This window comes from Aspergillus neoniger, assembly GCF_003184625.1.
Source record: "Aspergillus neoniger CBS 115656 unplaced genomic scaffold BO87scaffold_4, whole genome shotgun sequence".
NCBI lineage: Eukaryota > Fungi > Ascomycota > Eurotiomycetes > Eurotiales > Aspergillaceae > Aspergillus > Aspergillus neoniger.
The window spans coordinates 243,499-262,587 of record NW_020291132.1 but is presented as its reverse complement, the minus strand read 5'-3'; the positions used below and the strand labels follow the sequence as shown (position 1 = coordinate 262,587).

The following is a 19,089-nucleotide window of genomic DNA, read 5'->3' as shown; positions in this document are numbered from 1 at the left end:
TCGCTCGGCGCCGCGCCACCGGGAATGCAAAGTGTGTCAGGATTGACCTCATCGAGGGCCACAAGTGAAGTTTTTTTTTTCTCTTCTAGATCATACCCAACAAAGTGCACCGTTTTTGTGCACTATTGTACTGTACAAGCTGTTATTACATTGCAGCCGTTCACCGGAGTTTACTTTCATCGGTGGAGTTCGACTGGTGGGTTCATGCACCGAAGGCGTCCGGTCCTGCGAGGGCGTGGAGCCCACTACGCGGCCTATCAATACTGGCAAATGTTCGCTCGCAGCATGCAGCCAAATAGACTCTACGTAAGGGAGGGAGGGGTTCGTTGCAGCCGGAAAAGACAGCTGCATTGACGCACCCGGGCACGAGCTCGTTGGACGTGCTGGCGATTGCTGCGGCCTTTGCCAGTCGAGTGCACCTTACTTTTCCTTGATTCATGCTCGCTTACCGCTGACAGCCTCCCAGACTAAGAGATACGCCTGTTGGGGATGACTTGGCACTGACAGATTCACAGAGTAGCTACTAATACCGAGAAAACCAAGGATGATGGCTGGTGAAGGTTTTGAGAGAAGCTGACGTATCACAGGCAGACTGACAAACACAGTAGTGGTAAAGTAACTACTACACCGCGCACAAATGACCGGTTCAACAGACCGCATGTGTTTTTCCCGACTTCCCCTGAAGCGAATGCTGCTCGTTTCCATACACCGGATGACCTTGTGGACCGCGTGTAGCATGTGTCTGGATGTATCTGCTGGGTGTCAGTTTATGCCCGGTCGCCTTCAGAGGCAGAGATAGAAAAGGAAAAATAACTTACGTGCTGTACCGCTTGATCATGGTCTCATCCATATCCTCTAGCGTCTTCAAGCCCAGTCGGATGTCCTCCACGAGCAGGTTACACCGGTGCATGCTGAAATCCTCACGCAGCACGATCCGCATCATCCTCAATTGATTACATTTCGGCGCCATGGTATACGCCGGAATCACCCATCCGCGGCGACGCAGCACATGGGCCAGGGCGAATTCGTCGTACAGCCGGCCCTCTTGCTCGGGCAATCGGAATGCAACCAGAGGAAGACCCCGACCTCCACCGTCACTCATGATAATAAAGCCGAGTTTCTCCAACTCCGCTGCTAGATGGTCGGCAGTCTGCGTGAGGTTGGTCATGATCGATCGGAAGCCATGCTTGCCTAGCCGGATCAGTTGGTAGTATTGCCCGATGACGTGGGGGGCGCCTTTAGAGAAGTTCAACGTGAAGCTGGCCTGCTCGGCGCCCAGATAATTGATATTGAAAATGAGCTCTTTGGGGAGGTATGCGGGGGCGCGCCAGAAAACCCAACCAACGCCAGGATAGACCTGTCACGATCAGTTTGAGTCCGCATTCGGCGAGGTGTAACGGTTTGTGATGTATCTCACCAGTCCATATTTGTGCCCTGAGACATTTATGGAGATGACTTTTTCCAGGCGAAAGTCCCACTCCAGCTCTGGTTTCACAAAGGGCACCACAAACCCGCCGCTAGCCGCATCCACATGTATTGGGCAGTCGATGTTCTTCGCGATCAGCAGGTCATTGATTGCCTTGACATCCTCATACTGTCCTGTGTACGTTGTCCCAAGAATGGCACAGATTCCCACCGTGTTTTCGTCCACCAGATCCACCGCCTCCTTGGGGTCAATGACATAGCGGGTCTCCGTGCAATAGACATATCTCTCCTCAACCTCGAAATACCGCGCGGCTTTCTCCCAGCACACTTGTACCGCACTATTCATGATAATGTTCGGGCGCGACCAGTCCTTCCCAGCTTCCTTCCGCTTGTTCTGCCAGCGCTTCTTCATGGCCAGCATGGCCAGCATGATCGCTTCTGAGGATCCGACCGTCGAGGTGCCGATTGCGTCTTGCTCGTTGCTTGGGTCATTGAGGCTAGGTGCATGGAACAGACCAGCGATCATATTGACACAGCGGTTCTGGATATGTGCAGTCTGTGGATACTGTTCGTAGTCGATGAAGTTCTTGCTCATGGCGTCAGACATGAGCTGTTGCACCTCATCTTCCTGGGATAGAGTTAGCGAGAGCATTGTGCTTGCTTCTTAATAATCGTCTTACCATATAGGTAGTGACAAAGCTGGCTAAACTAGGACATGTTACTTTCGACGGTTCAAAGAGCAGAAAGAGAAGCGAGGTAATACTTGAGCAGGGGATTCCCATCCAAACTCAACTCATCTTTGATCATGCGATATGCCACCGGGGCTGGCATCTCATGCTCCGACATGGTATGCTCGGGCAGCTCTTCGACTGCATAGCGCGTCCCGTACACGTAAGGTGACACCGCGGCTGCCTGCGTATCGCGTTCTTCGCGCTGACGCTGATGGGCGTGGGACTCTTTACGGACGGTCGACAGGTGGACCATACTGACTGCGTCTCAGGGATTGACACTATCAAGAACGAAGCTGGATTAAATGTTGCTATTATTGGGACGCCCTTTCTGCCCAAAAACGAGGGCGACGTGGCCATCGACTTATATGAGGGACGGTGGTTGCACTGAAACTCTGTGTCCGGGATGACCTCACCACATCCGTATCCGGAACCCCCGGTTGTCTCAGGCGCAGTGTATCCTAGGTACAACCTAAGGAGAGGCGCCTGGATCAGGAGCATGTTATACAACGGCTGTCCTGCTCTCCTCATCTCGTATCGGTCGTACTCTGTAGATGTCTGGGTCTCGGGAAAGTCAGGACTAAGATGAGAGCTGCTCGGAAAAGACAACGCTTAAAAGTAGACCATATGCCAGTTTTCATAATGACATATGCTCACACCCTCAAAGAGCTTGTGTCTACGCGAAGGTAGTACTGGCCTTCTGGCCGACTGTCCAGCTGTGAGCTGCAACAAACAAGGCATCGCGTTGATGGCGATCGGCGATGGCGATCGGCGACGGCGGAGTTAGCGGCGGAATTAAGCGGCGGAACCGTTAAGGATCCAGGCCTCAGGCACCAATGCCGTAGTATGTCACTGAGAGACAGTCAATTCCGCCGCAAAGTCCGGCATTGTAAAGGCATAAAAGAGCTGATTGACATGTTGTTAAGCATGTCATCTTTTGTAGATATAACTTCGCTGTATACATTCATTCCAGCAAAATGTCCGGTTTCAGCAAACTCCCTGCTCGCTCTCTGGGCAAAAACGGCCCGCTCATTCCGCGAATCGGCCTCGGACTCATGGGTGCGAGTGGTACTTATGGTCAACCTCTCCCAGAAGCTGAGCATCTAAAGTTCCTGGACGAGGCATACCAAAGGGGTGAGACGTTTTGGGATACCGGTATGTACCCATTCAAGGATTCTAAAGCACGCAGACTCTGACAGCCATAGCGGATAAATATGATGATTCCGAGACCGTTCTGGGCAAATGGTTTGCTCAGAACCCTGATAAGCGGAAGGATGTTTTTCTGGCCACCAAGTTCGGCATCTGCACCAATCCCAAAGCTAAAGACGGCATGAAGAATTGGATGGATTCCAGTCCAGAGTACTGTCGGACTGCGATTGAGAAGTCATTGAAACGCCTCGGACTGCCATATGTGGATTTGTACTACGTCCATCGCCTGGACAAAGTCACCCCTATTGAGAAGACCATCGAAGCCATGGTCGCGCTCAAGCAAGAGGGAAAGATCAAATACATTGGCTTGAGCGAATGCAGTGCCGACTCGCTCCGTCGGGCCCATGCTGTGCACCCCATCTCGTGTGTACAGGTAGAGTATAGCGTCTTCTGCACTGATATCGAGTCCCCGAAGGTGCAGTTACTGCTTACTGCGCGCGAGCTCGGTGTGGCTATCGTGGCGTATAGTCCGCTCGGCAACGGATTCCTTAGCGGGGCAATTCGGTCGCGGGAGGACGTCAGTAAGCCCGGAGATGTCCGAGGTGTACTTCCCTGGCTCAGGAAGGGGAATATCGAGAAAAATGTTGCTGTGGTGGACCAGCTGGCGGAGATCGCGAAAGGGAAGAGTATGACCACGGCACAGCTGGCGCTGGCGTGGCTGTTAACCCAGGGTGACGACATCTTTGCTATTCCGGGAACGAGCAAAATTCATCGATTGGAGGAGAACTTGGCCAGTCTGTCTTTCCAGTTGTCGGAGGAAGAAGAACAATCAATCCGGCGGATCGCACAAAGTGTTGTGGGTGTGCGCTTTCAGGCCTTGACTGGCTTTGACTTTGCCGATACCCCACCACTGTGAAAGGGGTTTTCTTGCTTTGTATTGGTGGAAGATACTGAATGGATACCTTGCCATGCTGCGCTAGGAGACAATGTATATACAGTTGTTCGATTTCCACTTCATGTCCATGATGGTTATTAAACGTAGCGATGTGGCTTAGTCTTCGTAGAGGATGTTCGGGTCACCTGTCCAGTCAAACAGCGACTGCAGATCTGATTGAACATCGGACAACAAGGAAAGTTGGGAATGTAGGCCACGACCAATTTCCAATTCTGTAACGGTCGAAGGAAGTCCTTGTGAGTCAAGGCATGGCCCAAGTTGCGCAGTGTCTGGTCCTGTTGCCTGTGTGGATCCCGAAAGTAGGCCATCTAATTGCAAATCTGGGACTGGCTCAGGGATTATGCAGATGACTCCAAAGTATGGTATGGGAAACCTCAGGCGTTGGTGGGAGGTATGACATAGAGCATCATCTGGGCCAACATTGTCCCGTTCAATGCACGCAATGTAATTGATGCCATCGGCTGCCTTCGCCTCAATATCTAGGAGTCTGCTTAACCAACTTCTTGTCTTGATTGCAGAATCTCTATTTGGGCCATTCGATGTGCAGACTTCGGCTAAGGTGTCAATAGCTTGATGTATCATGGCCAGGTCATGAGGGCGTTGATGTTCCAAAACGTTCTCAGATCCCAATCGGTGTCCCAAGATATGAGATAAGAGCAGTGTCACTGCGGAGATGAAAGCTTTATGCTCAAGCCCACGATAGGAAAGGATGGGTCGTATCTTCCGAAATTCGAGACAGCGACTCAGTACTTCACGGCTTGCAGGGACGACCGCTTGTCTGCTGTATGAATACTCTGGTAAAAAACATGATAATGCTGACTGGCTGAATTTTGTATGATTCCTGAGCTGCAGGAGTAAGTACGGTTGGTGAAGGAGGATCACGAGGTAATATTGGTGCATTTGGGTGATGAGCATAGAGACTCTGTCCATTTTGTCGGTATCCGACAACGTACTTCCTAGTGTGGGAACTCTCCAGCAATCTATAGGCACTGATCGGGTATTCTTTCTTAGTTCATCATCTATACCGCGTGTCACTGCATAATGATCGTAAGTACTCTGAGATAGCCAATCGCAATGTTGCATATGCACATTCCGGACGATTATCCGACCTGCGATGACAGCATGGATGCGATATAGCTTTCTAAGAGGTGAGTATTTATTCAACGTCTCCCCATCCAGGAGCTCAATGTCTTTCACCTCACATGGAAGACCAAGCATTAGCGACAGAAATCTATCATTATATATGAGCTGAATCCAAAGCGATGCTGCGCGGCTCTCTGCTTCGTCACTTTTCCTAGGAAGTCCGATCAGTTGTGCAATGCTCAGAGCACGGCGAAAGATCAGCCAAGCCGAACGCAGCTCCCCAGTATTGATGTAATAACGGGCTTCCAGTAACAGAGTATCGAGACCATCAAGGGAATCTACGAGTGTGTATTGCGACGTTACGTGGCGAGCTGCTAGATCGAGATAACGTCGAGAGGAGTGGCCAGTGGATTGATTTAGCTGCAGCTGCAGCTGCAGTTGTGGGCGTGGAAATGATGTGAGATCCAGCTGCTGTAAGCCGAGGGCGAGCTCTATGAGTTTCTGAGCATATTGGATCGGATGGGACATAGGCAATGGTAGCCGGGAAACATCTCCAGGCTGTTCTAGACCAGAGAAGACAGCCGATTGATTTCGGACTGGGGACCGGCAAGTCTGGAAAGGAAGACTGAAGAATCGACCCTTGGTCAAAATAAGCGCGGCCGTATTCGGATGAGGCAGTAAAGCCGCGAGGGATTTGCACAGTTGCTGAAAGGGCGATGGTATCAAGGCTTCTTTCGGCCGGGGAGAATTCGCTCGGTCGCGACCCTGAGCCGGTGGCTGGGCCTGAGACTGACAGCTGTCACGCTGCCGAATCAACTGGTCGACCAGGGATTCAACGTGGCAAATCCGCTCCGATAGTTGGCCGTGACTACTGCGGCTTCGTGGATCGGCATGTTCCTGGCTGATGCAGGGAATGCCTCGCGACTGGCAATAAAGACAAGTGGAGCCCTTAAGGGGCTCGAACTCGCAGCGTCGCTTCCGATGCTTGCATTCCCAGCACGAGAAGGTGCCCTTGCGGGTTTTACGTCGCTTGGATATCGAGGGCGAGCGCCCCGATGCCGGCAACGATGCGGTAGGCATGTCCGGGAATGAGGAAAAGTTCTCCTGGGGTGGGTTGATGCAAATAGATAGTGAGGGACATGAAGAGTCTGTCAGAAATGGCGGGGGAAATCATTGCCATACGATCGGCCCGATCACCGGCGCTAAGCTGAAAAGCTCGCGTGAAACTGACATTAAAAGACTCCACTGTATCTGTACAGATTTGATTCTTTGACTGCTACATACACTGTCGTGCTTCCATTTTATTTGTCCTCCCAACTATTTACTAGAAAATTTAATCGAAGTCTAGAATCTCGACACTCAAGCCTGGAGGGACATGCACACTCCTCAGTCCGTCCACATCTACATCGTCAGGCGCCTCGACCCTGCTACCATCAGCTACACTCCAGCAAAGAAAAGGTAATGTGACGAACGTCATGAAGTGGATTGGTGGGGTGGTCAGTGTGGAATCGAAATACTGGGGGAACTCCAGGTTTTTGTCCTTATAGACATTCTGGAGCCTATAAGACCACGGTTAGCTCTCACTAACGCAGGCAACTCGGATCGCCAAACACTTCAACTTACTGTTTAGTAAGCTTGTCTCCATCCCCGTAGTATTCGTGAGCGAGCTCGTTGTCGTAGCGGATATCGAAGGTCTCGCAGCGCCCCATTCTTGTTAGCATGAATCCGTGCCACAGCAAAGACCATCCTACTCACCAGGCCTTTAGTCATTTCGGCGCAAGGGATACTAATTGGGATACTAATAGTTCATCAAGAAAATGTGTTAAAATTTGGGTTTCCCGACTGTCTGGATAACTGTTTGCTTTAATATTTTAATGCTCTTGGGCCTTCGACGTCGAGTACACGTCCTAGACTTGGTCCGGTATTACCTGGCTTCCTTGATAGTCGCTTCGGTTGGGCATTGACTAGCTCTTTGCGTGCAGACGTGAGGTCATTGATACCTCATGAACCCTGCTGGGTGTGGTTATGACCAGGATGGCGGAGGTAGAGTTTGACGACCCATGGGTGGACGTCGCCCGGTAAGTTGTGACAATGCCAATTGACTGGAAGATCGCGGAAATGACAGGCAGTGTCTCTCTTATCTCCATTGACTTTCGACGCATTCAACAGTGTGGGAACCCATCTAGAGATACTCTGTTCTTGGAATGTATCCACCCCTTTAGTGAATGAAGTGAGGAAGTTATTTTCATGGATGATGCCTCCTGCATGAGCCTCGCTACAGGTACCTTACTCTAGCAAAAGGATCACAAGACAGACTGCTCGGGATGAAAAGCTGACGCTGCATAAGCTACGGTGAGATAGAAAGCTGTGGTATAGGGTAGCCGGAAGATCCATTATTGTATCGGCTTCCTGCAGTGGTCCGTTCATACCCATATTCGAAAGAGCCCATCGCCTGAATCGCTTTTCATCGCCATCCTACGGTCGGAAGCTCCAATTTCCGACCCGAAGAATTAGGGCACATCATAAAGAAAAACAAAGCATGATTGTAGGCAGTTGGCAAACCATGCGTGTTGTGAATAGATCGCTGCTGTTTGCGGCAGGCGCGTTTAATAATGGCAACCTTAAATCCAGATATCGACGCATCACTGCGCTACTGACCATGGGTCAATATGCTATGTAAACTTAGCTGAAAAGCAAATACAGCACGCCAGTAGAAAGCATCGAAGATGGAAGATAGATGATCCAAGATGTGGTTCTGGCTCCCGACCCAAGACAGCTTACAGATGGTTCCACTGACTTTGCCCTCAGCCAAGGCGGGCGCATTGTGATTGTATCCGGCCCGGCTCTCGCTGGTGATCCGAACGAAGAAATGTTTCTCATGCATGCGCCGGAATTGGATTCTCGTACAACCGGTTGCTCAGTCGGTCTAGTCGGACGAGGCCAGGGAACAGCGGATCTTTGCCTGTCCGGCTATTGTTTGTTCCCAACTTCCCATCCATTTGTTAGCGCCGCCCCCACAGAATCCTCCATTCGACTCCATTGATCACGTCTTTGTTGGGAAGTGAAAGGTAGGAGGTGGATGCGTGAGGAAGCCAATAGGATGGCCATCTTGACTAGAGAATCTTGTAGGTTAATGATTATCAAGCCCATATTAAGATGCCGGAGACCCAATCGCCAAGCCTCTTCCCCTCCGTCGGCCTCATAGTTGAAAGTCCAAGCACAAGCATTCGGCATACCTACTTGGTATGTTCTCCCAGGATTCCCGACTCCCAGCATGTCTGACCACAGGGCTGTTCCTGTTTAGTATTCTGTGAAGGCAGGCCGAACAGTCACCGGGGAAACCTCGGGCCTTTGCCATTCTGCCTTCCTGATCGGGCATCAAGCCCAACTCCGGACTGCATTCCGACTCCTCTTTTTTGCATTCCTCACGTAGGTTCGTCCATTTTCACGGGGATCTTCCTACCGTCATCCCTTTCGGATTCTTCGGAACAGCAGACGGGTATTTGCCGGGCTCATCGTGGGGGTGCCTGCCAAGCCCTAGCGGGGTCGGACCGCATTGGCATCCAAAGACAAGCCGGTGAGATCGAGAGACATCACTGTATTGGAGAGTCATGCCAGGCTACCCGACTCGCCGGTCATGCTCATTTCCGGCCGACAGAATGCATTCACCCTACGTCATTACCCACGGGGTTCCTCCGACAACTGGGGCTACTAGATCCCACGGGGAAGAGAATGAAGAGGATCCTCATCACCACGAGTGGCACCATTAACTGCCTGAGCGTTAATTTTCTTTCCCTCCACCGGCAAAACTTCGGCTGACGCCAAAGGTGACCGATGGAGTAAAGCAAACGAAGTCATCATCCCCCGACTGGGCAGAAACGGGCCGTCAAAACCCTCGCGATTGGCATCGCTTCTCGGTTGTGGAGTCCCAGCTCGGCACGAGGCCGCCCCCGGCTTTTTAGCCCTCATCCAACCCGGTATTTGCGGGCCTCCGCGTTCTCCACTCCAGCAAAACCCGGGAATGCACCGCGACCAGCCAAGGTGTATATGTATGTAGGTATATAAGGGTGCAATTGTCGGGGGTAGAGGATGAAGGATAGGTGCTCACAGCCAGCAACTTCACAAGTCCGGCTCATACAACGCCATGAAGGTCCCGGCCGACCACGCCCTGCTTTTGTCTGGCCTGCTGCTGGCTCCATCCGTGGGTGCCAGCACTTGCCAGGAACCTATCAACCATGTAGGCGAGCCAAACAGCTACGTCCAGCCTCTCAATACCTCTATCCTTACTCCCTATGGCAGCTCACCACCGGTATTCCCTTCTCGTAAGTCCACCATGTCCTCATGAGGAGCCATGAGCGTATCGCTGACCTCGTCATAGCCGAAACTAAGGGCAAGGGTGGCTGGGAAAAGGCCCTGGTTCAGGCCAAGAACTGGGTATCGCAGCTCACAGTCGAGGAGAAAGCCTGGATGGCCACCGGTCAGCCGGGTCCCTGCGTGGGAAACATTCTCCCCATCCCTCGCCTCAACTTCACTGGTCTCTGTCTGCAGAATGGTCCCCAGTGTATTCAGCAGGGTGACTACTCCAGCGTTTTCGTCAGCGGTGTGTCCGCCGCTGCCAGTTGGGATCGTAAGCTGCTATACGACCGTGGATATGCCATGGCTACAGAGCACAAGGGCAAGGGCACCCACGTCGTCCTCGGTCCCATCGGCGGTCCCCTCGGTCGTAGTCCTTATGACGGACGTACCTGGGAAGGCTTCGCGGCTGATCCCTACCTGACCGGTGTCTGCATGGAGGAGACCATTCTCGGTATTCAAGACGCCGGTGTGCAAGCCAACGCAAAGCACTTCATTGCCAACGAACAAGAGACGCAGCGTAACCCTACCTACGCCCCGGACGCCAATGCCACAACCTACATCCAGGACTCCGTCTCCTCCAACCTTGATGACCGCACCCTTCACGAAATTTACATGTGGCCCTTCGCCAACGCCGCCCGCGCTCGCGTCGCCAGCTTCATGTGCTCCTACAACCGTGTCAACGGCTCCCACTCGTGCCAGAACTCGTACCTCCTCAACCACCTCCTCAAGACCGAGCTGGGCTTTCAAGGCTATGTCATGTCCGACTGGGGTGCCACCCACAGTGGTGTCGCCTCCGCTGAGAGCGGCATGGACATGACCATGCCCGGTGGCTTCACCGTCTACGGCGAGCTGTGGACCGAGGGATCCTACTTCGGCAAGAACCTCACCGAGGCCATCAACAACGGCACCATCACCACCGACCGGATCGACGACATGATCGTGCGCATCATGACGCCCTACTTCTGGCTCGGTCAAGACAAGAACTACCCCAGCGTCGACGCCTCTGTTGGTCCCTTGAACGTCGACTCACCCCCCGACACCTGGCTCTACGACTGGAAGTTCACAGGTCCCACCAACCGCGACGTTCGCGGCAACAACAGCGCCATGATCCGCGAACACGGCGCTGCATCCACCGTCCTGCTGAAGAACGAGCGCAACGCGCTCCCCCTGCGCAAGCCCCGTAACATCGTCATCGTCGGCAACGACGCCGGCTCCGACACCCAGGGCCCCTCCACCCAGACCGACTTCGAATACGGCGTGCTCGCAAACGCCGGTGGCTCCGGCACCTGCCGCTTCAGCTACCTCTCCACTCCCCAGGACGCCATCACAACGCGTGCGCGCCAGTACGGCGGCCGGGTGCAGACCTGGCTCAATAACACTCTCATTACGGAGAAGTCCATGCCCGAGCTCTGGAACCCCGAGCAGCCCGACGTGTGCCTTGTCTTCCTCAAGTCCTGGTCCGAGGAAAATGTCGACCGCACCTACCTGACCCTCGACTGGAACGGCAATGCCGTCGTCGAAGCCGTCGCCAAGTACTGCAACAACACCGTCGTGGTCACTCACTCCGCTGGTGTCAATGTCCTCCCCTTCGCCGACCACCCCAACGTCACCGCCATCCTGGCCGCCCACTACCCCGGTGAGGAAGCTGGTAACGCCATCGCCGACCTCCTCTTCGGCGACGCCAACCCCTCCGCCAAGCTGCCCTATGTGATCGCCTACAACGAATCGGACTACAACGCTCCGCTCACCACCGCTGTCGCTACCAACGGTACCTACGACTGGCAGAGCTGGTTCGACGAGGAGCTCGAAGTCGGATACCGCTACTTCGATGCCCACAACATCCCCGTCCGTTACGAGTTCGGCTTCGGTCTCAGTTACACTACCTACAACTTGACCAAGCTGATCGCTGCTAAGCCGGTGGCCTCGAACTTGACTGCCCTTCCGGAGCAGCGTTCTGTCCAGCCTGGTGGTAACCCCGCTCTCTGGGATACTGTGTACGCCCTCACCGCGCAGGTGAGCAACACTGGCAGCATGGATGGTTACGCTATTCCACAGCTGTACGTCGGATTCCCTGATACTGCGCCCGCGGGTACCCCGCCTAGCCAGCTGCGTGGATTTGAGAAGGTCTGGCTTGAGGCGGGCGAGACCAAGAAGGTGACTTTCGAGCTGATGCGCAGAGATGTGAGTTACTGGGATGTGACGGCGCAGGATTGGCGCATCCCGACTGGCGAGTTTACTTTCAAGGCTGGTTTCAGTAGTCGTGACTTCCATGCCAATACGACTGCTACCTTGCTTAGGAAGTGAATCGGAGGAGGATGTTTTACGATGTGATATGTAACTAGCATGAGGCATATGATATGTATTTTATGATTGTAGATAGTTGCTAATCTAGTTATGTCTGTGACAATGGTTATCAGAGATAGGTGCTCTTATTATGTTTAGGTGTTTGACGCTCCAAGCCATTGGAGGAAGATTCCAGTAGATCTTTTCTTCTCTGAGTAATATATACTCGACCCTTGATCCGGAGAAATACTGCTCGGAGATCTTGATAAACGGCGTCAAACGCCACCACCCATAGAACCAACCTAAAGCCGGTATCATCAAGAACTACCGACATCTCCGGCATCTTCCTCCACCTTCCTGTCTGTATTCTTCCTCTTGTCTCATTCCTCAAATGCCGGAATATTCCACAAGCCAACTTATAACCACTTTCAGTTGGGCCCAGGTTCATACACCGTTCATGCGGTTTTTCCTTCTCTCGCACCTTGCTAATGCTTAATGGACCTCCAAAATCGGGCCTTGCAATATAGCATCCCAAGTCGCTGCCAAATCAGCAGCCCCATTATCTCGACCTCTTATCCTTCAGGAACTATAACGCTGACGACGCCATGCCCTAGTCGGCATGTACATTCGATATCTTGAAAGCCTTAATCCTGAATCCACCTTTCAGCGACCAAGGCAGATTGCCCAGAAGGATCAATTCGACGTCGGCGTTCGCGCCCTCTTTTCCATGATATGAGTACCTGAGTTTTGTAACTCCCCACTTAGCATAGAGTATGCATACTCATCCTTTGGATAATCATGTACCTCGGACCACGAACGAAGTCAATCCAAAGAGAGTCAGTCCTCCCTTCAATGGTAAAGTGAACTATGTGGGGACCTGGAATAAAGGGAGACATCTTTCAGTTTAGAGAGTGGGCTGGATTGCTTCGAATATAATGCGCGGCTTCAATTGGTCGCGCATTTCCCCCAACGATGCCTGGTAGGACTCTTTCCGAACCCATTACCCATATGATCCAGTCGCTGTTGTCTTGGGGAATCCATGAGAGGAATTTCCGTGTAATGACCAGCCTTTATCTGCTGTGGACGAAAAGCAGAGCCATACCTCTCAGCCATGGTGCTGAGTCTCATCTCTGTGGATGGCAAACCCAAGGACCAACAAGCCCCATAAATCGGGTGCGCAATCCTGGTATATATTGAGGGACTTATCAATGGAGGAAGTCATCCATGATAGTGATCGCTTGCTTTGTCGGTAATTAGCAGCTGATGGAGCCATTGAACGCTATGCTTGAGTGGCAATCGTAGAGCACGTAATGTAATATACCTCGATTCTTTGACTGCAACATCGCCATAGCAGAACAGATAAGAACAGAGGTATATTGTAGCTGTTGCTCCTTATGGGCTGTTGCGTCCCTCATGTATTTGGCAATTCGTTCTACTGCTCTGTTAGCTATACACTATCCTCACAGGTCACGCTTGGTCATTAACCTATAGGTTTCCGATATATAAACTACTTGTCGCGTAGGTATGTTAGTCATTAAACGAGGTATCTGTTCGCCAATACCTAGGGAAAACCCTAAAGAAGTTCCAGCCATCCCAGCTGTAATCGGAATAGGCGTGCGCCCGCCACTTTTCCGCATATACTTCGGTCATCCAAAGAGTTATGCATGTAATGAGGCTTTTGGCAACCTGTGTTGTCATTTCCAAGAACAACCATGGCTGAATTTCTCTCATTCAGTGTTTTACCCGGGCCCATCATATAATTGGCGCAGAATTTCAAGGCTTCAGACTGACAGCTCTATTGACTAGTAGTCAGACATGACATACCGCATGTATACGGGAGGCTTTGACACACCATCAGGTTCAAAAAGAGGTTCTCGCCCACTGGTCCCTTGACGAGGGGATCTATAGCTGCTGATTAAAGCGATATAAGCTCACGGTAAATCACAAGGTCATGGACCATGGATAGACAACCGTAGGGAAGATAACATTGTCCCTTCAATTAGGGACGCCACCTGGCATCTTCGATGTAACTCGGTTGTAAAGCCATATTCAGTTAACGTGTTAGCTAGAAAACGAGTGCTATCCCCAGAACCAGGGTTACTATAATCTGCATAGACCAATCTTTGCCCTGCACTGATGCCGGAGTAACGTTACCGTGGAGAATCGATGTAATGGTGTGAATAGCGGTGTGTTGATACTATTCCATTCTGGACATGTTCCTGCCAGGTACGAGCAGTATCCCTCTGATAGATCAGTGATTAAACCCGTCTTTGGCTTCTGCTGAATGTGTCGTGCACACGACACGGAAAAAGACAGTATATGCCTGAAGACGAAGACGAAAATGTGGATGAAGATGGTATATAATCTGGTCAATTCGAGAGAGGAGGTGAGTAGTAAGTTAGCCCAGGCAGCAACATGATGTTGCTTCAAGCAGTTGAACTGTTCTATAACCCTTTGCATTAATACCACGTTCCACATGGGTCTGATTTAAATAATTCGCATGTGCTGAGGCAATGTTATTGTCCGACTGCTCATCGTCAAGACTAGGCTGCGGTTTTCATACAGCTCTCTGAAAGGGAAAGTCATAAACCCTCATACCATTATCCCGACCTACTGATGTGGCAGTACCGCCGAATCAGGAACGCAGTTGCAGGGATGTCAGAACGGTCATGGCAGATGAATGAGGCAGAGAAAGTGAAGATAGGCATTACCGCCATTCATTGATAATGCGCAGTAAATCATCGTCGTCAGTATATCTGACCGCTGCTTGTCATGCACGATCACACCCAATAATGAGCCGAGAATTGTCTGTGGGATAAGATAAAATATCATAACATCCTATATCTTATTTCTGTGATCCAAAGGGATTTCAATAGCAATAGATACCTGCTCGTAAGACAGGTTAAGGAAGACCATCGAAGATTGTCCCTAGACGACGAGCACAGACAGTATTCAAGTGAGCCACCGGAAACTTTTTTTCTTCTTGACGAATATTTCTCTGCCAGGGGCGCATCCTGCGAAATGGATGTTGTGTAGGATTATTCTATCATGCGGAGGAGATGTAGTAACAACCGCCATGGGACTTTTTGAAGCTTCCGCGTTTATCGACTCAGGCGAACTTTTGGAGTGCTGTGGAGAACTAGACATCCTCGTCAGCTTTGATAGCTTGACTGTTCTCCTGGTTATTTCGAGTCACAGGTAACATGTTCCTCGAGTCATATGAGTTACATACATCTATTAACTCTTTCGAAGCCGAACCATGGGATAATCTCCCCGATAGTCAACAACCGGATATAATGGTCAGGCAAGCATCATTCTCACTCCCAGATAAATCAAGAATAATGAAGGGGTCAACCATGGCCTTAATATCTTTGCCTGGCAATCAACTTTCACTAGAATTGGCGCACAAATGCTTCGACATCTCGGTTTGCGCGACATAGGAAAGCTGCTCTTGGTAGACAGCAATATCAAACGTCAAGTTGAATCCATCCTTGATTACCCCGTGCTCAGAGAGTATATTTAAGACACATATTATATATTTCACCAAATGCGTGTCTCTTCCTGCTAAAGACTATGTCTGAGTCCGAAACGTGTCATAAGAAAGCGATGCAGCCATCCATAACTGTGCCACCGAATAGTTACGAATATACCAGCACAGGATGCGGATCGCAATTGAAATAAGAACACAACACATTTTATCGGACGGCTGATCGACGATGAGCTTTATAAATCAAACACTGGATATCGACACCTTGAGATAGGCTGTCTCTCCTAAATTGAAGAAATCAAATCTAGTCTCATGCTCGTTCAACTGCATCCACCAGATGGAGAGATAAACAGCTAGGAGTCGCTGCGAAAGCTCAGCCTTCGTCTGTTCGGTCTGAACTTCCCCTCCATTCAAACGACGAAGTATATGGACCTTGACTTATCCTGTAGCGTTGTACAGAAACGATCATCATCGACAGGTTACTTTGATGAAGGATCTTTCAGTCAGAGATCTGATCATCCCCTGACTGCTTCTGTCTTTTATCAATACCTCTAGAACACATAAACACTCAAAGTGTGATAAGGTGTGCAGCTTATTTGCCAAATCTTCCAACCCGGAACTTGACTAAAGCAGAGATGTAACAGCTGGGGAGGGATGATCAATTTCGATTTGTCGTTCTGTAGTGAGAAAAAGCTGGTGTTGGGAACTTCGGAGACAGACAAGGACCTACTAGTCCCTGAGGAGTACGACTTGCAGTACGCACGCAAGCCCAACGAAGAAACATTGGACTAAGGGAGGTAAGAGGCGATACTCAAGCATTAAGACGATCCTCGAAAAAGATAGAAGAGAAGACATGTCACCCCGGCAGTGGCGGTTACCGAGTAAGGTTCGCTGCGCCAACGGCATGATGCGCGTACAATAAGAGCCTCGAAGACCATCTCTATGAGATAAAATTGCTCGAATATTTCGCTGATGACTCCGTGTATTCCCGTCAATGATCCTGTGACAGACACCTATTCGCCTTCGTGGAGTTGCTCGATGATTTCGACCATTTATTGTTGCCACGATCGAGAGCGGTGGGATTGGAAAAGTAGCAGGTAGCAGGTATATTTGTACAGCCGACGTGTTATAATAAGGACGGTGTAGGGGGATGCAGTCGCGCGAGAATGACGATAGGTCAGAACCGTAGGAAAGAGTGGATTGGGAAGGCATCTTCCATATTTGCTGAGGTATCCCATATAAAGCATCTTCTCGCTGTCACGAAAATAGACTATTTTTTATGCAGGTCGAGTATATCGGAACTGGCATATGGAAAGTGAGAAGCATTTGATCTTTTTCCCCCTCCCTTGCCGACCTATCACGTAAGTCCGCAAAAGCGCACCACCGGCTCAATCTCCGTTTCAGAGCTAGTTCTGGAGGCTTTGACGCGTATTCCGAAGAGATTTAGACACATTATCGCTGCTCCACGCTAGATATCCATCGGAAGTGGCTTGTATCTGCTGCATGGCTAGGAAAAGACGCGCTGCTTGGGTCAACCGGCAAGTGTTACTGTAACTTTGTGTACGTGTCCATGAATTTCCTAGTAAGATCTGTTTGTATAATGAGGAAGTAAAGGCCCGAATATTAGAGACATTCATGTTGCCTTTCTATCACTTAGGCTGGATCGGTGGCCATGCGTGAGGAGGATAGGAGGGAGTTGTGATATTTGTGTAGGATGATATGTTAAGAAGATTGGAAGATGGAAGAACAGACCGTCGTGGAAACACTCGCCAAATGTAGCTAGGTTCATTTGCATGTAGCCCATTAGTAACAGGCTGGGCCCGGGCCTGTGGTCTATCGTGAAGATTTTCACGAAGTGAATCACCCGGTCTCCGTTGCCAGTGAGTCCAAGTCTATATGTACGTCGCCGAAAGACGGTCCGGGCACTTGGACTTCGAGCAGAACCAAAGGCCGATTATCCAGATTTCTATTTACCTCAATGCTACTAGCAAAGAGAGTAATATCATTAAGCCATTCGACAGTCTTCCAGTCTATCCCGGCTCACACTGTGAACGCTAAGGTACTGTTTTCTCAGCACAGTCGAATTGCAGGCGTGATGGTACGCTCTGCTGTATTCTTCCGAGTCGCCTAAGGCGCCGAGTCGATGTAGTAGGTTATGATCGTTTCCCTCCTTCGCATCTAGCTTCTCACTCTCCTCCGGCAACTTCCGTCGCTGCTTTACGCGCTGAAGGTTATCTGGCTGCTGGATTCGGCATCAACCTTGGGCTTTAAAGCCAGCAGTCCTGTGTCTGGAGCGTTCTCGACGTCAAGAAGGAGCATGCGCGGCTCAAGCTTCACGGTCGATGATGAGTGGAAAGTGTGAAACTGAATACACTCGTTTCAAGAGCTAAGAGGATCAACACCTGTTAGAGTCCGTAGCTAACACAATGATTGGTCTCTCCATAGTTACATACCCTCAGAGTTCTTCTTCTCAGAAACCGTGTCATATCTCTGTTGTAACTAAGCTAGGAGCCATACCGGAATGGAGGGAAAACCTACCCCGGCTACAACTGACCCAGCAATGGCCACACCCCATATCTGCATTGAGGACTGGTTTCTGTACTTTTCTGTCCTGCACTCCGGCATATGATTAAAGAGTGCAAAGAGGCTGCTTAAGCCGCAGCTGCCAGGTGTATCTTGCTTGGTGTACTGACAGACGACGCCACTCATCTCATGTCATACCAATCTGGGAGCTTGATTTCACATATTCCCATATGCCAAAGGAACAAGACGATAGAAGTTCTTGTTCAATCACTTCTATATTTCATTGTATAGGAAACATGATAGAGAATTCCCCAGATCAGCAGACAAATCAGTAGTAAGTATAAGTTGCAGCAGTGAAATGGTCCGAAGTCTGAACAGCAGAAGCTGCATGTACACCGGCATTCCCCAGAGTGGGCATCATAAGAGGGTTACAGAGACCTGGTTATGGAACTCAACCTCAGAAATAAAATACTAGATCTTAAGACCCGTCCTCTGTTTTCCTGAGGCCGAGTTAGGGCCCCAAAACAAGCACGTGCTGGGACATGTGTTCCCCATCAGCTCTTGACCCAGCAGGGCAATAATCAAATGATCTTAGCGACCGAATGATGAAAGACATAATCTGCTACCCCATTAGGACGTATTGTCGGAGAGTGCCGGTCTGGAGTAGCGTCTGTTGTAGCGGAGCAGACATGAAGCCAAACTAGTCGCCCCATACAGTCATGATGAAGATAGTGTTTTCGGCAAGCTCCATCTCTTTTGAGCAGTCGATGACGGACCAGCGGTAGATCCCATTTTGTCGAGGCAGATGATTATATAATTGCTGGCCGTTGTAGTGAGAATGGCGATACCAGTCATGGCAGATATGATCTCGCATCTGGCGATATGAAGCGAATCATTCTTCTCGAACTGCTCGGTACCTTCGTCGTGAATCAGCAGTTGTACCGCATTGCCGACTGTTTTCAAGCCTTGGAAGGATAGTGCACGCGTTCTTCTTGCTTTCAGGTCATAATATATCCCTGACGCCAGCGTCGTGTCCGCGGCTGTATATAAAGGCGATCAACCGAATGAGATGAAAGGACTCTTGTGTCTGTTGTGGACCC

General features: G+C 50.6%; 5 protein-coding genes across 5 annotated transcripts; 2 read left to right on the top strand and 3 right to left on the bottom strand.

Moving 5' to 3' along the window:
- Positions 1 to 646: 646 nt before the first annotated feature.
- On the bottom strand, positions 647 to 2,409 carry BO87DRAFT_422140 (glutamate decarboxylase; the record flags this gene model as incomplete). The annotated part of the gene is made up of 5 exons (XM_025627101.1): positions 647 to 752; positions 819 to 1,357; positions 1,418 to 2,053; positions 2,106 to 2,133; positions 2,189 to 2,409. 5 exons carry the CDS (start codon positions 2,407 to 2,409, stop codon positions 647 to 649), a joined length of 1,530 nt encoding a protein of 509 aa, XP_025483587.1.
- A 498-nt stretch (positions 2,410 to 2,907) lies between these two features.
- BO87DRAFT_162342 (aldo-keto reductase) lies at positions 2,908 to 4,286 on the top strand. The gene is made up of 2 exons (XM_025618257.1): positions 2,908 to 3,308; positions 3,359 to 4,286. The coding sequence occupies exons 1-2, from the start codon at positions 3,131 to 3,133 to the stop codon at positions 4,216 to 4,218; spliced, it is 1,038 nt and encodes a 345-aa protein (XP_025483586.1). The 5' UTR covers positions 2,908 to 3,130; the 3' UTR covers positions 4,219 to 4,286.
- Positions 4,286 to 6,504, bottom strand: BO87DRAFT_162320 (C6 zinc finger domain protein). Its single transcript, XM_025618256.1, has one exon. The coding sequence runs from the start codon at positions 6,418 to 6,420 to the stop codon at positions 4,354 to 4,356; it is 2,067 nt and encodes a 688-aa protein (XP_025483585.1). The 5' UTR covers positions 6,421 to 6,504; the 3' UTR covers positions 4,286 to 4,353.
- Positions 6,505 to 6,638: 134 nt separating this feature from the next.
- Positions 6,639 to 7,127, bottom strand: BO87DRAFT_412760 (uncharacterized protein). The gene is made up of 4 exons (XM_025626521.1): positions 7,096 to 7,127; positions 6,964 to 7,034; positions 6,813 to 6,899; positions 6,639 to 6,764 (listed from the first exon to the last, which is right to left on the bottom strand). Exons 1-4 carry the CDS (start codon positions 7,108 to 7,110, stop codon positions 6,674 to 6,676), a joined length of 264 nt encoding a protein of 87 aa, XP_025483584.1. The 5' UTR covers positions 7,111 to 7,127; the 3' UTR covers positions 6,639 to 6,673.
- Positions 7,128 to 9,484: 2,357 nt separating this feature from the next.
- BO87DRAFT_350686 (beta-glucosidase) lies at positions 9,485 to 12,007 on the top strand (the record flags this gene model as incomplete). Its single annotated transcript, XM_025621089.1, has 2 exons — positions 9,485 to 9,662; positions 9,719 to 12,007. 2 exons carry the CDS (start codon positions 9,485 to 9,487, stop codon positions 11,998 to 12,000), a joined length of 2,460 nt encoding a protein of 819 aa, XP_025483583.1. The 3' UTR covers positions 12,001 to 12,007.
- Positions 12,008 to 19,089: the final 7,082 nt, after the last annotated feature.